Raw genomic sequence first — 15,717 nt, 5'->3', positions numbered from 1 at the left:
AAGTAAAACCTGCTTTAACCATTATTCGAGTCTTAACAGCATTACACTGTCTAACAGTGAAAAGGCAAATAGACTACTAGTTTGGATTTCATTTTCAGGCTCTCATTTTGATGCCTAACTGCGGATGTGATTCAAAGTTATCTAGATATAATTAGATTTTAAATTACTTGACCTTAGTTCTGCCACTCTGAAAACAAGAATTTCTCTTTAAAAATGATAGGATACCCCAAAGCAAAACACATTCAAGCGGTAAGAGGCACCAACATAAAAACCAAGTAATACCGCCAAAAAATAACAGCAGCAAATGCACTGTGGAAAAATGAAAAAGTACTTTTCGAAGTGTGCTTCAGACCAGTTTGCATTTTAACAAAACCCTGCCTGGGAAGATAATTTCATCATCACCGATTAAAGAAATCTTTTATGGTTTTGCTCTATCTTATCCAGAGTGCTAAGAACTGTAATTTATCAGAATAGCAAAATTTTAGGTTTCAGCCAGATACATCTTTACATCAGAATTGATTCAAAATTTCAATCTTTCATTGAAAACTTTCCTTTTTTGATAGTCTACTTGCTTGAAGTAGTATGAAATTTGTTATATTAATATGCTTCTTCAGTCCCAAGTACTTAAGAATATTCTCACCCATTCTTTAACAGCAGAGTAAGTATAGCAGTTTTGAGCAAGCATTGTTCATGGAAAATGTATTTAAAAAAACTAAAAGCTACAGTTTTGGTAGTGTCATATTAGATGCAGGCTACTCTAGAAAAGCTTTCAAATTATTAGATTATTAAAAAATACTTAGCTACAATGTTTTAGAATGGTAACTTTAAAGTGTGAATAAACCTTCAATATCCAAATATAACAAAGAAGTTTTCTAAAATGAAAAGCCATAATGTATTTTCATTACATTAGATAAGCAGAACATATCAAAGCTGTAAAATATAAAGCTTTATAGACAGTATATTTTTGACAGGGGAAAGTTGGGTATCATTTTAGCACAAAAGCATTGTAGCAAACAAAAAATCGTCCAAGCAAAATCTTAAGACCCTAATGGGAATGTATACATAGCATAAAATCTTTAGAAGCTGTAAGTTTTCTGAAGGGGCTGACAAAAACAACAAAACCTAAAACAAAACCACAAAATGAAGTATTTAGAGAAGTATGAATGGAAGATATGATTGTAGCAGACATTCTGTGTTACATGTTATTTTGCTCTAACAAGGATTTAGATGTTTATCTGTATGCATGTAACTACTTCAACTGATAAGGCATCCGATACTGCAGTACATAAAAAAATACTGAGGGAAAAAGCCACATAATCTCTAATCCGTTAAGAAGAGCTACGAGAACAAGAGACGGAAGGGAGAGGAAACAGGGAGGAAGGACACTGAACTTGACCTAGATGTATAAGATTAACCTATCACAATTCCAGGTGTACAGTATTCTTAGCTACAGTTCCCACCGACAGCTATCACCAGTCAAGTGCACATGGGTGCTGGTAGCCAACATCTATTGCCTACATCATCCATACCTCAAACATCTCACTCCTGTTGCTGTGCACCTAACAATTAAAGTAGATGTGCTATGACTGGAGAAAAGAGCTCTGCTGTTTCACACAGTGAAATAATAGGACTGAAAGCCAGGAAAATTCCAAATAGGCAAAGTTTTTGGAATGAACAAATAAAAACCTGTTTAAACCTAATCCCAAATTTCCAGAAACCCAAAGAACAGTGGTATTCTAGTGTTTTTTTAAACAAACACAACACAATTGACATCTGAAAAACTCACCCCCTCATCTGTCTTTTGTGGCAGAACATGACAGTGTAATGAAACCATAAACAAACAGCAGATATGAATGACAGCACAGTAGTGCAGTAACACCTGGAAGCAGTGACTTAATATCACCTAATGCTTCAAGTGCAAGCATGATTGGTGAACCATGGCAAATACTGAGCATATTGTATCTTGCCATAACCTCTCTCTTTCTCTCCCTTTGCCCCTCAAGTATCTTCTGGTAAGGAAACACAAGCATATCATAAAAGCTCTTTCTATTCTAATTTGAAAAACAAGAAAATGGAACAAAATCTACGCTTTTTCCTTAAAGCCATAGCCATTTTGATTTCAGTACTCCCAATCCTTTCCAGAGTAAGTCCAGGAATATTTTTTTGTCTTTTCTAGTTTCTGGTCTATTATATCAATTCCAGATGCAACCCCCTTTCCGAAACTTTACTGTTTTATGCTCCACAAATTTAAGCTCAGCTATCTACAGTTATCAGATTTTAGGTGTAAGAAGAAATTAATCTGGCGGAAGTTTTAAGTACAATCCATAAGGACTCTGCATGCTGGATTCATTGATACAGTAGAGTGATATCTGAAGTACAGGTAAAGCAAGGGCTTGTGGACTCAGTGTTAGGAGAAGAAACCCAGGTTACTAGTTTCAGAACACGCAGCAAGCAATAAAGTGCACTTTACAGAGCTGTTTTAAATATTACAACAACACATTAAAAAAGTATTATGAAGCAAAGTCACAGCATACTTATGAAGTGTTATTTTTTTTATTCCATCTTCCTATCAAATAGTTGATTTCATATGATTCCAGAGAAGTGTTAGTATTCCTTTAGAGTTTAGTCATTTTGCAGAAGCATTAGAGAGGACAGATGCCTACTGTCAATTTTACTGCCAATTACATGCCTTTTGAGTATTTCAAGGCCTTTCTAGACATAAAATAAAGAGTTTATCATGCCTGATTTCCAGAATGTTTTAAATAAATTACTCAAGTAAAACATCCCTTTGTTTAGATGGAGTTGTCTAAGGTATTTTAAGTCACTAAGTATTTTGATTCTTTCTTTGTTAAAAGCAGAAGCAAAACAAATCTCCGCCTGCCTGCCCCATCTCCCCCAGCAACCTAGATGCCTTCCTCCAGGCTGAAGCAGTTAACAAGTTTTTTGGGTTTTTTTTCCCCCCAGAGAAATCAGTCAGAAGTCATGCCAAATCATTGAGAAACTTAATAAATATTTAAAAAAAAAGTTTAACCTTACTTTCTGAATTCTTCTGGATTAATGCAATTCCTGGAGAACACTAAATAATTAAAAACTAATCCAGAACAGCTAGTTCAATTTCACCATTCTTTGTGTCAACCCATTCTCCTACTGATTCTGTATAAATTTTCAGACCATAGATAAAAACTTTGAATACTGTCAGAACTAGTACTAACCTATATGAAAATCCTGTTAGAAATACAGCTGTTCTCATACCACATTGACTTAAGTCAATTATATAGTGCTAGATCCACCAGCATGCATTTTCTTTCTACCAATAACAGTTCTATTTCAAAACTTTTAAAGCAATAATTAATAATACTAATTTTAGCTTGCATAAATCGCAATAGATTCTGAACAGGCCAAAACAAAAACATGTACTAACAGTTATGAGGAAGAGCACTATGAAGAAAAATACCTTTGTTAACCTCGCAGAAACATACAATTTTAAATTAATTTTAATTCTAGACATTCCTCCTATTAAACTTATCCTTCTCCTTTGTCCACTGTACAAAGTCAGCATCCTATCCTACAGAAAACTATGTATGTGCTTACATTTAAGACAGCAGTGATTTTTTAACCCAGTGGGACTACTTATGCATATACAGAAACACTTAGGCGTTTTCACTGGTGGAAACCAAGCTATTTGGATTTCCTTTTTGTTCAAGTTGGAAGTCTGTGTTTTAAAAAAGCATAGAAGAGAAAGCCAACCTCATTTCGTATCAGAATAATAGAAGAGAGCACATACAGACATCTCCTGCACAGTTTAACAGTGTGGGTGCTCTGATTTGTGTTGCTGATCACGTTTCCATTACAGTATTCTTCCAGTCTTTTATGGCCAAATGCATAATCATCTTGATTTTCAAACAGTGCTTTACCAACTATTACCTGATAATACTCTATTTACTTTCAAAGTAGAGAAAAATGTGACTATTTCTATGAGATACAGATGTAGTACGAACCTGAGCCAGCATTACAGAGCTCAAATCCCATGTCCGATTTCAGTTACTGTAGCTGACCTCAATACTGGATAACACTTTCCCTTTCACCAAACCTCTTAACACTGTCAATAAAACAGTTTGTTTCCTCAGCATTTGCCAATAAAGAAAAAAAACCCAAAAGCCACAAACTAAAAATCTAGCTCCAAAATTCATGTCGTATCTAGAGACTGAACACAGTAATACAAATTATTTTTTCTCTTTAACATAAAGTCAATACAAAGTAGTTTGAGGTAGAAATCTAATAGTTTCACAATAGGAAACTGGTATTTATAATAATTTAAAATGGTTTTAACAGTTTTCTTAAATGGAAGTGAGGAAAAAAAGCACAAGATCTTCAAGGGACTCAGTGTCACCAAGTCACAGTGAATAAGCCAAAAATAAGATGGAAGTGCCTCAAAGACAGTACTGCCTTATGCTCCTGCTTTATCTTTTAATTTTTCTCTTATAAAAACAAAACCAAAAGGTTTACATCTATCTTGTAAGAGGGGTATTTCGATTTCCTTCCACTCTGAACAGTATTTGCTGAAGCTGTCTTTAAATGAAATACCAGCTGAAGACCTAAGCCGATTAAGGCTTTTTGAGGTCACTGAGCTAGATGAAAGCAGATCAGTTTGCCAGCGATCACTTCATGTGAACACACCTCAGCACTCCATAAAGAATCTGACAATCCTGCAGCTTCTACCTATTGAAAGTTTTCTATTTTTTCCAATTAGATGACACTTCAGATAACAAGTTTCTTAATTTGGTAAAACAGTCTAGCTGTAACACTCAACTGATAAACCCTTGCACGTGAAACTATTCAGGGATGACCTATACTACAGAAGTTATATAATATCCAAGTTCCAGGTTCCAAGAATAAACACAAGTCAATAAGTACTGAATACCAATGATTAACACCTCAAACTATTTCCTTCCCAGACCTGTAGAATAGAAGGGAAGAGGTAAGACATTTGGCTTATGTTTTTCATTGTACATAAGAGTCATTTTAGTCCTTTTCATGTCATTAAAGAAGTGGAAGGAGTGCGAACTTTCTCAGCACCAACTTGTTTCTTCACAGAATAGCTTAATGCCAAGCAGAAATACTACCTAAGGCAGTGTGCTACTGCTTCCAGCACAGGTTTGTTTGCTTGAGACTCTGCATCCTGCTGTATTTTGCACCAAAGATCTCAAAAGTCTTAGAATGGACAGGAGGAGAAAATCTCAAATGCCTTGGAAAACCAGGGAAGGAGGAATAAATTATTTCTTCCCCACTCCAAGCTAATCTAGATTGTCCCACTGCAGGCCCTTCATCAGACCTACTTGCCCTTCTCTCAGCCCTGGTAATTCTTAAGCTTTTTACGTAACTATTCCAGCCTCTTCTTATGAATTCAGCTCCCAAATATCCCCTCCTCTACCAGACTCTCCACTCCTTACCTAGCCTCCTATCTTGTCAGAAACCTTCAGTTTATTTCCTTACTTCTGTGTCTCGCCTCCTGTACAGCTAGATTATACAGCTGCCTTTCCCCGCAGGACAAACTGCACGGCAGGTAACAGAATGTGCTTAGGCTCTAATCCACTGCCAAGACCTGACCTAGTCCAAAGCAGCTCCAAAAGAAACTGAAGTGCTTTCTAGCCCCACACCATATAATAAAGAATGCTCAAGAAATCAGGATGTTTACTTTTTCCAGCTAAAGCTCATAGTACTGCGTTTCTTCTAGGAACAGCAAGACTCCACTCAAGAAGATTGCCTCCCTCCCATCCCCTAAAATAGTCAAAGCTTTGTGTTAAAAAAAAAAAAACCACACAACCAAAAAACCCCCCAAAAATATACTAAAACCTATCCACACCACAAAAGACCACCGCAAACTCCAAAAAAATCTTTAGTTTCAGCCAATCATTTTTCTCCCAGGTCTTAAAACACAGACAGACTGCAGAGGAATTTTTTTAAGAAAACTGCCTACTCTATACATTTATTGCCCTCTTCTCCTGAGGCTGACAAACAGAATGAAGCGATCACACTTTTGTAATCATTCTGACAACCCAGACTACAAAAAAGTAGTCCCTTTGCCAGACATTGCCTTCTTCAATGTTTTCAGTTAGTATTCTCAACCCCCACCCCGGGGAAACATGAAATGCTCTTTGTATACAATATAAAGTTATCTTCAGAAAACCTTGCAGTTTTGTGTACTTTTTGACCCCCTCCTTTGCTGATTTCAGAGTAGCTAACTATTCTATTTTGGAATAGAACTTTATGAATTTAACCTCACAAGGATTTGCTTTGAGTAATTACTTAACATGAAATTGTTTCTTGTCATTAAAATTTGTTACTGTGGTTCTTGTCAGCCTCAAAAGAAACCACAGAGCCAATAATTTTCACTACTTCCTACCAATTTTTATTACTATGACTACTGCCATCATGATAAGGAACTGGCTGCAAGGCAAAGGCCTTTGGTTTGAGCAAACAGTGTCATATAATACTGTTCTGGAAACACACTCTTCCTGCCAAGTTTTCTGTCTCCGTTTTGGCATCTGACAACCAAGGCTCTTCACTGTGTCAGAACCTCTTTTCTGCACACCTTAATCTTTACTTTGGCAAGGGAGAAATGAACCAAAAGACATCGGAATTCACTATAAGCCCAAACAGTAGGTTTCTTTAATGGGTGAACAAGATACAGCTGTTACCAGGTAACATACATCCTCCACTGCTAAGAGTTTTGCTTTTTAAGCAAGTTTTGAATAAACTAAGCTTAAGATCCTGAAACATCAAAGTCACTTTAATATTAAAAGCTTTTATGTGAAATACTCCTGCAAAAATTGAATTTGATTTGATACGAAAAAGAAAAGCAGGTTTTTTTAGACTCCACTAAAATGTTACATAGTAATCCCCAGAAGAAAGAGAAATATTTCACTTGTTGCTTCCCCAGAACGATAAAGGCGACAGATGAAGGTACTGACACAGTTTCTGTGCTCAGAGTACTAGAGTTTGCTTCACAGAACTTCTTGCAGCAGTTTCCCAATAGCTGAACCTTCTGTAAATGCAAAGGACCAATGTAATCATTTCAAACAGAGAAGACTGGGAACCAAAGAATGTAAAAAGGTGGAGAAAACTATACTTTACTCTTTGTTTAAGTTAGATCATCAGTTCCTGTATTTTATATAGAATTTGGAGATTTTAAATAACACCAATGTGTTTATAATAACTGATTTTTTTTATGCATTGTACCAAGTATTTTTTATAATTAACTGAAAAAATATGGGTATCAATAGCTCAGCAAACTTCTTGGGCTTTGGAGAGCTACGACCAGGTCAATGTATAAACTCTCTGCCAATAAAAGCTATCACTGATTTGATACCCTTTTCTAAAAAAGGTGTTTGATGGTTTAAGATTTCATAGCCAAACTGTTCTTTACATACAAATCTACCACCCCAACAGTTTATATTGTATCTGGCTCATGTACAAGCTATGAGATGACAGACAATCTGATCTTCCTTTGCTGAGTGGCTGTAGAATCAGATGAATTTGATACAGACAAGGCAAGTCTACATTTTACAAATGCATTGGCTCACAGTGAATACTACTTGTAAATGCTGACTCCACTAAAAAAAAAAAAAAAAAAGATATTGACCTTCTTGCAGTTGCCTTTTATCGCCAGCATTTGCTTAAGACATACGGTATTTTCACTTATAAAGCACAAGGACATTTCATGGTCCACACCATGAAAAGAATTTGGAAATCTCTTTATTAGATGTGTGATAGCTAAAACTCCTCAGATCCTTTTCAATATAAACTTAGTACAGAGAATAGACAGACTGATAGGAATTATCTATGATTCATTGAAAACAGAAAGGCAAAGCAACTGAATAACTTGAACATCAGCACTTGTTCTGTAAATAGGGAAAAGATAACAGCATTCATGTAAATCTAGCTGGTTAGGTAGTAGGTAATTTAAAAGATTGACTTCCAAACAGTAAAACATGATATACTATGAAGAAAAGTTTTAATTCCTACATCACAAACATGCTAAGAACTATTTTCAAAACCTGACAGCCTGCAAGATCAGGAGTCATTACTTAAAACTTAACTCAATCTAAATGGCTTTATTATTCCAACACTGAGTAATTCCACCAGAAGTAAAATATACTTTTTCTGGAGATCAGTCATTTCTATACAGCATCTGTATCAGACATGAAACCCTTTTCTGGGAAGGCCATCTGAAAAATTTTTATTTAGCAAATTCCCAAACACAAAAGTTAGGCCCAATTCTCATGTTCACATACCTAAATGGAAGATATGGTGGATTAGATCCAGACAGAAGTGTTCTGTGAGCTTCTTCTGGTGTTTTCTTCAAGTATATTACCTGAACAGGATTGGGGAGAGGAAAAAAATAAAATAAAAATCAGCCCTTAGTCTGAAAGCCGTTAACCAAACGTAAGCTTCCCCCCAGCTCACTTAACTGCTAAGAATGTATACCATACTCCTTCATGACCAACTCTTATAACATTTACAGGTCAGAAAAGACAGACCTACAAAAGTAAAAGACTTAGAAATCAACAGAAACTGGGATTTCTTCTGTGTCATTCCCCTCCTTTTAAAAAAAATTACAATAATAAAAAAATCCCACATATTGCTGCAACTGGGAGACTTTTAAGACAAACTCAACATCATACTAAGATGAAAAATAGGTGTCTATACTAGTTCTCTGACCAACTTCAGCTGAGTCAAAATATTATCACAGCAGCTGACAAAGGAAACATTTCTTTATCATAGCTCAACGGAAGATTTTCCAGCACAAGTATCTTTTGATTCTTAATTGTCAATATCAAACTACTAATTAACAAAAATACCCAATTCAACAAGCTGAACCTGTTACTACAAGACCAACATACAATTAATGCAATACCCTAAGCTAAGGTTCATTCTGCTATCATTGAACACTATCAGCTGCATTAGCATAAGCAAAAAATTTGAATACAACCACATCTTGTTGCATTCCAATGTCTACTTGTACAGTAAAATTGGTCCTAAAATAAATTTCATTTGGAATATATATTAAGCAAGCACATTATTTACAAAAAAAGATTTTTTCCAGTTTAGAGTGGCACATTTCACATGCACAAAATGTTTTGTAAACAAAGTCACACAACTTTCCTAGTCATTTCCCCCAATTCATCTTATAGCCAGCACTTATACAGATACTTTTTAGATCTACACGCATTTAACTGTTGAAAATAAACTATTCTAACAACTATTTTCTTAACTAAGACATAGATTAGTTCCTGATCTAAAAGTTTTATTCAGCTTTTGACCTTGAGGACATTAGAATATAGGTAAATGGTAGTCACTCCAAAATGTTTGCAATTTGCTCTATGTCTAAAGTCGTATCTCAAGTTGATGGAACTCTCAGTATTCTGTAAGATGTCAACATGTTAAGGAGATTTTCTTGCATTTCTTCCTCAAGCATGGACAAGGCAGACAGATAATAATAAAAAAAACCCCAAAAAATTACTGAAGTAAAACAGTCTGAAAAACTCTTTGCCATAATGCAACGAAAAGAGGGTCCAGAATCATCTGTTTTTTAACTACTACCTATTTCTCTCCTTTGAACAACCGATCTAATTTTCGATCAAAACCCTCCAAACTGATTTGCTTTCAAAAGATCAATTGCCTGACACAGAGTTACATTTCTCTCAGTCTCCAATGTTGGTGTTCCGCTCATCGTGGTCACAACGATAGCATGGATCAGTATAATCAGCACCCAAAAAGAGCAACAACTCCCACTGATCTTCAAATACTAAGTCTCATTACTACAGCAATGACATTACTGCTGTTTCATTTAGCAAAAGTGCCCAAATTACATGTTCCTTATTATTAACGCCCCTGTACAAGCTCAAACTTCCGTATTTCCCCTAGCTCCTCAATCTCTGAAAGCAACACATCATTTCCACCCTAAAAACAGACCACAGTTTCTGCAGGGAAGCCATTCCATTTATTCTGTGTTACCAGAGCAGTTGTTTCTAACTGAAATATTGAATTTGTTGTTGGATAAAACCAGTGATTATTAGTATTGGAACAGATTGAGAAATTTACTTAATGGATAAATGCATTTACTTAATTCATGAAGTAGAGGGGTCCATTTTTTCTTATTTTTAAGCTGTATAGTCTATCTACAGCAATGACCGCTAACTAATGGCACCAATTTCAGGCTTTGAACCCCTACAGCACAGCAATGCTATTCTGCTTTCACAGTTAGTGTAAAAGATTTTTAGTTTGTGAAATAAGTCTCCTTTGTATTTCCTTTATAGTCCCTCTCACCACAAAGGTTTTGCATTTAAGAACAACACATCCTGTCCAACAGATTTCTGGGGGGAGTGTATTTCATAGAAAAATACTGATTTTATTCACATCAATAATGTCAATCATCACTTCGATTAGCTTACATTTAAAGCCCAAATTCCTACTTGTAGTCAAAACATCCTTAAGATTGTAGTTCAGAGACTTCAGGAAAAGATTAGTTTCCCTCTTACACAATTAGGGAGTCAGAAATCTGAAGCAGGGGCAAATTTGTACTAAATGAACATTTTCCCAATAATACAGGTTTTATTTCACAGAAGTAATGGTACTTCAAAGCTGTCTCTGCTCAGACACGTATCCATAACATTTTGAACCAAACACTGCTAGTTGTCTGTCTACAAAGCTCATAGATACCAAGATGGAAACAGGAAAAAGACATTAGGAACACAAAATTAAGGAAGAGAGGGAAAGAAGCACTGAACAGAGTGCCTGAAAAAAACAGAAGCATCAGAGACGTCAGGAATAATGCAATAACTGAAGGAGGAAGTTATTGCATTATTATGGATGTTATGGAGAAGGAAACACTACAGTACATGTCTTCAGTACTTAAAAAGTAGTGATATCCAGTAAGAAAACCCGAGGAGACCATTTCTGACTCATCTTTATCAATGAAAACTCTGCAACTGAAACTTAGATTCATTTTTCAATCTAATATGATTAATTTTCAAAGTGCTTTCATTCTGCAATATATACAAATAAAAACCCACAACACAGAGCTTGTTGTGCATAGTTCATATAAACTGAACCTTTATCTAAGTAGTAAGGTGAGTAAAACCTTTTTTTGAGAAAAAAAAACACTTTCCAGATAGTAACTATTCTCTTACAAGAGCTGCTGTATAAGGGACAAGGTTCTGCTCCCTTTCCCCACTGTCACTGCTATAACTCTTACCATGTGGCACTGCTACCTGTAAAAAAAAGAAATTCAGCAAACATTGAAAATTTTCAAGTATGTTTTTTCTAATAGTGTGGTTGAAAGACAACGCTCTCCACAGTTGGGACATTATGCTGACATACGTATCAATACTGGCCACACACACACTGCCAAGAAAATCCGTACCGTATGTCCTAAAAAGTTTACAGAACAAAAAGGGAATTAGTATTTTGTAAGTCCACCTTAACACTCATCCACAGTATTTCCGATACAATTTGGTTTCATCTTGTTCCCGCCTGCACCTGACATTTTCAAACAAGGATTATATGGAACAAAGCCACTCTAGTATTGCTAAGTTATCACAAGAATTCTGTGAAGCCAATCTAACCCAATCTGAAGAAAGGTGTTGATTGAACCAGCAAAGAGGCTGTATACGCTGCAGTAACTGAAAAGCCTTTGTACTTGCTGACCCTCCAAGGGAGGAACTGATGATTTGAGCAGTAGTGTGATATACTTAGATTACAAGAGAATGAACCCTTCAAGCTTCAGGTAGAGCTAAGAAGTCTAATTTTTAAATTAGGTGAAAACTCTCCACCAAGCAAATGACTGAATGCAGCAGTTTGCTATTACCCAGTCATTTGCTATGATAAAATTACGAACTTAAGAACTCAACAGCTTTTTCTCCCTTATTGGCATTATATAAGTCTAATAAAACCTATTACTACTAAAATACACACGTAAAGTAATTGTGAGAAAGAAATATGACCAGTCCATCTGCTATCTACAAGGAAAAGGAAGAAGAGCTCACTAGATCTCTTTTCAGAGTTTGTCACAGTATGAGAGTATTATGTTTCCCAGGACTGCTCAAAAGTCAGATTTTGGTCCACTGATCAAGTTTTGATCTTTGAAGAACTATAAGAGAAAATTACTACATTTCTTCTACAAGGACAGAATTAAAGCTCTGGGTTTACCAGGAGAAACAATTGTCATACATATATGTTCTGTTTTCCTCCTGCCCCATTTCTCTAGAAGAACGAAAGCAGTCACTGGTACAAACTGACTAGTATTCCTCCTGCTCTTTTCCTCCAGGGAATCCAAACCTTACAGGTCGCAGACTGCACAACCAGGCAGGGATTCCTTTGTTTCCAACCAGAAAAGAAACAACAAATACCTTAAGAATATGGAAAGAGACACCCAGCCCCCAGTTCATCCATATGTTATCAGACAGGAAAAAATGCACTGTCCTTCACAATTTCTCCAATAATTCATTCTTAGATGACAAGTGGGGACTTCATGTAATCACCTCAGTACAATCTGGTTAAACCTACTCCCTCTCATCCCTCCTTCCTCCAGAAACTACTAGGGACAAATTGAGTCAAACCAGGCTACTTTAAAATTGTTTTAAAACAGTTTAGTCTTGCAAGTACTTTCATGCATACCAAAACTAAAGACTTTTTTAACACACACAAAACCAAACAAAAAAAAAACCCAAACAAACAAACCAAAACCAACAAAACACTATTGTGGAAGACTACATCAAAAAAATCCCACCAAGTAAAATAAGTCTCCAAACAGATGAAGGGAAAAGCAAAGCAGTTCTAGATATTCTTCCAGATACTCTCTGTGGCTCCTAGTACAACTTTGCAATATCTAGCAGCACCCTGCTTAACATCACTGAACAGTCTGTAGTTTCAGCCAGTCAGGAGGAATGCTGAAGTTCTCTGTAAGATTAGAGAAGTCTGCATGTTCTTCTGTTCTTGTAACACTTCAGATATTTTTGCCTTCTTAATCTCAATTTTATGACAGACATCACCTTTGCAAAATTCTTCACAGCCCAGACAGCAATTGAGCAACTGGACATGATTAGTCCAAAAGTATTGAAAGTCCATTGGAAAAACTGATACTTAGAAAACGCATCTTCCCAAGACGTGATTTACAAAGAGGCTATTGCCAATGAAGTTTTAAAGACTTAACTTTCACTTAAACTTATGACTATTAATAGAATAGTTTAATAGCTATAGAGTATTTCCATACAACGTGTCTAAGAAGCTGTTTAATGGAACAATTTAAGTTGTATAATCATCACTGGAAACCCACTCCTAGAACCTGATCCACTCTTTTCCACGTTTCATTTTACACTTAATATTTTAACACCAGAACAAATAAAACAAGCCTTCTCAATTAACTTTCACTCATTGGTAGAGTTCATAGTTATAGGACTTTCTCGTCGAAAAAAGCCTGTATAACTTAAGACATAACATCTAGAAGACCTTAAATCAAAGAGTACATGTATTTCTGTCACAATTTGGATATTCAAATTGTGATAGATCAAACTGCCCATTAAAAACAGTTGTTTTACTGAAGAATATGATTAGATTCCTTCAGGTCAGGAACAGCCCTATCACATAACCTAAGAGTATACATCTACTGCATCCAACTGAACATAGGTAAACCACTCCAAAAATGCAAATATTTCTTGAGGGCGAAATGAATATGCCTGGATTACAAAAACTATGTTTCTGCAGTTAAGAAACAAAAATCAGACTATTAGGTAGATCATAAATAACATAAATAAAGATAATAAATAAGTAATCATTTTATTTATTTATCAGCATTACTATCAATCATTATAGAGGAAGGTGAATGAACTCCCATAACACTTGCAAGTTTAGGCATACACATCGACAGAAAAAATTCTGGGATAACACACTTAACATATTGGACACCTTTGTACAAACTGTTTTCCAATGTTGTACTAAACTGACAGGAATTGCAAAGGAACTTAAGACACTTTCAACAATAGCGTGAATACTTTTTCATACTAGTAACACTGTATTAGTGAAGAATTATTCTTGCTACATAATATTCTCATTAATCAGAGGATAATTAAAACATCTACTAGTCTGACAGAGGAGTAACAGTATCAAATGCAGATGTAGGTCACTTGCATATGCTAGCAGTTAAGAGCTGTAAGCAGCTTAAAACAGGCTAGGCAAGGGTTAAACATGCATGCAGTTGTAGCACACTAATTTACCGTATTGTATGCATAAGCTACCAACTCCTTATGTGATGTGCCACCTGATATCCCTCATGGAGTACATACACAGACATGCCACTGTACACAAACTGTGTGCTCCCCCTCTCGAGTTCACTCAGAGAGATTTCTGCTTCCTCCCCACTCCTGCCGCTGCATGCCCATATCCTTTGCTTTACCTACTGAGCAGCTCCTTCACATAAAGACCACTAAATATACTAGGCTGTTCCCATGTTTAAGTCTTAAATGCTGCAACTATGCCATAGCCTTACTCAGCTGATCAGTCCTCTGCTTGGAGTTCCATCTTGCACCTTACATACCTCCTTACTTTTCTGTCCCTACAAACTTGCTTTGCGAAAAGTTCTCTTCATGGACAGTAGTGCTCTCTCCTTGGGTCTAGCTAATACTGATAAGGGCCTTTTAACCCCTTACCCACAGAAAACCACTTAGTTTAGATATTCCCCTTGTCTGGTCCTTGTTATATGACTAAAAAGATAATGGGGACAGACTTTTTAGTAAGGCCTGTAGCAACAGGACAAGGGGCGATGTTCCTAAGTTGAAAGAGGGTAGGACTTAGGTTAGCTATTAAGAAGAAATTCTTTACTGTGAGGGCAGTGAGACACTGGCACAGTTGCCCAGAGAAGCTGTGATGTCCCATCCCTGGCAGCGCTCAAGGCCAGGCTGGATGGGCTTTGAGCAACCTGGTCTAGTGGAAGGTGTCCCTGCCCATGGCAGGGGGGTTGGAACCCTTCCAACCCAAACCATTTTTTGATCATCTCATCCCCTTCAAAATGCCAACATCCTACCCTTTCCAAGGATTCTAGGATATACTGGAAGATGAGGGCAAGATCAGACACGGGCAATCCAGTGAAAGCAATTAGGTGCTGTAATCTACATATGTGCTAAATGAGTGTTCTCTAGCTACAGGCTTAATTAGACCAACTTGAGAGCATGAAGTTAATCTTTTTAGACAGAGAACCAGAGATACGGTGCAAGCAGAAAACAAAAAGCAGTCTAAATGGAATGACTGAAGTTTCTTCACAGACTTAGTGTGGGAATCATTACTGAAGGTACTACAGTTTGGACACATTCTGGAACTGAAGGGACAGTAAAGCTTAGAAAGATAGCCTATCAAATTTGGAGGCTCCTTAAACAGAACATAAGCCACAGAATTGGAAATTAATTCTGGCATTATTAAATATAACCTTGTATGGTCAAAACCATTAACAAATTTAGAACATTCTAACTCATTTGTTCTTACTATTCCTTCCATGGAGTTGTTCCATCAGGTCTACTCCCAAGGGTTAAAAATATAACCCAAAGATTTTTAACATTTGAATTTATCCCAAGTATTTTTTCCATCTTTAAATTCAAATAGACCTTCTTTCTCAAGAACATTTACACAGCACCCTCATACTTGTAGTAAAACATTTTGTTTCATTAC

The 15,717-nt window shown here is 36.2% G+C and overlaps 1 protein-coding gene across 4 annotated transcripts in view; it reads right to left on the bottom strand.

Moving 5' to 3' along the window:
- CDC14A (cell division cycle 14A) overlaps positions 1–15,717 on the bottom strand; it is a 67,088-nt gene that overhangs the window by 28,755 nt on the left and 22,616 nt on the right. For all 4 annotated transcript variants that reach the window (XM_013299026.3, XM_055814876.1, XM_055814878.1 and 1 more), the window contains exon 5: positions 8,295–8,374. In XM_013299026.3, coding sequence (XP_013154480.1) covers positions 8,295–8,374 — 80 coding nt within the window. The remainder of the gene's footprint in view (positions 1–8,294; positions 8,375–15,717) is intronic.

This window comes from Falco peregrinus, chromosome 10, assembly GCF_023634155.1.
Source record: "Falco peregrinus isolate bFalPer1 chromosome 10, bFalPer1.pri, whole genome shotgun sequence".
NCBI classification, from domain to species: Eukaryota; Metazoa; Chordata; class Aves; order Falconiformes; family Falconidae; genus Falco; species Falco peregrinus.
Note: the sequence above shows the minus strand (reverse complement) of the source record. Positions and strands in the feature narration are given on the sequence as shown.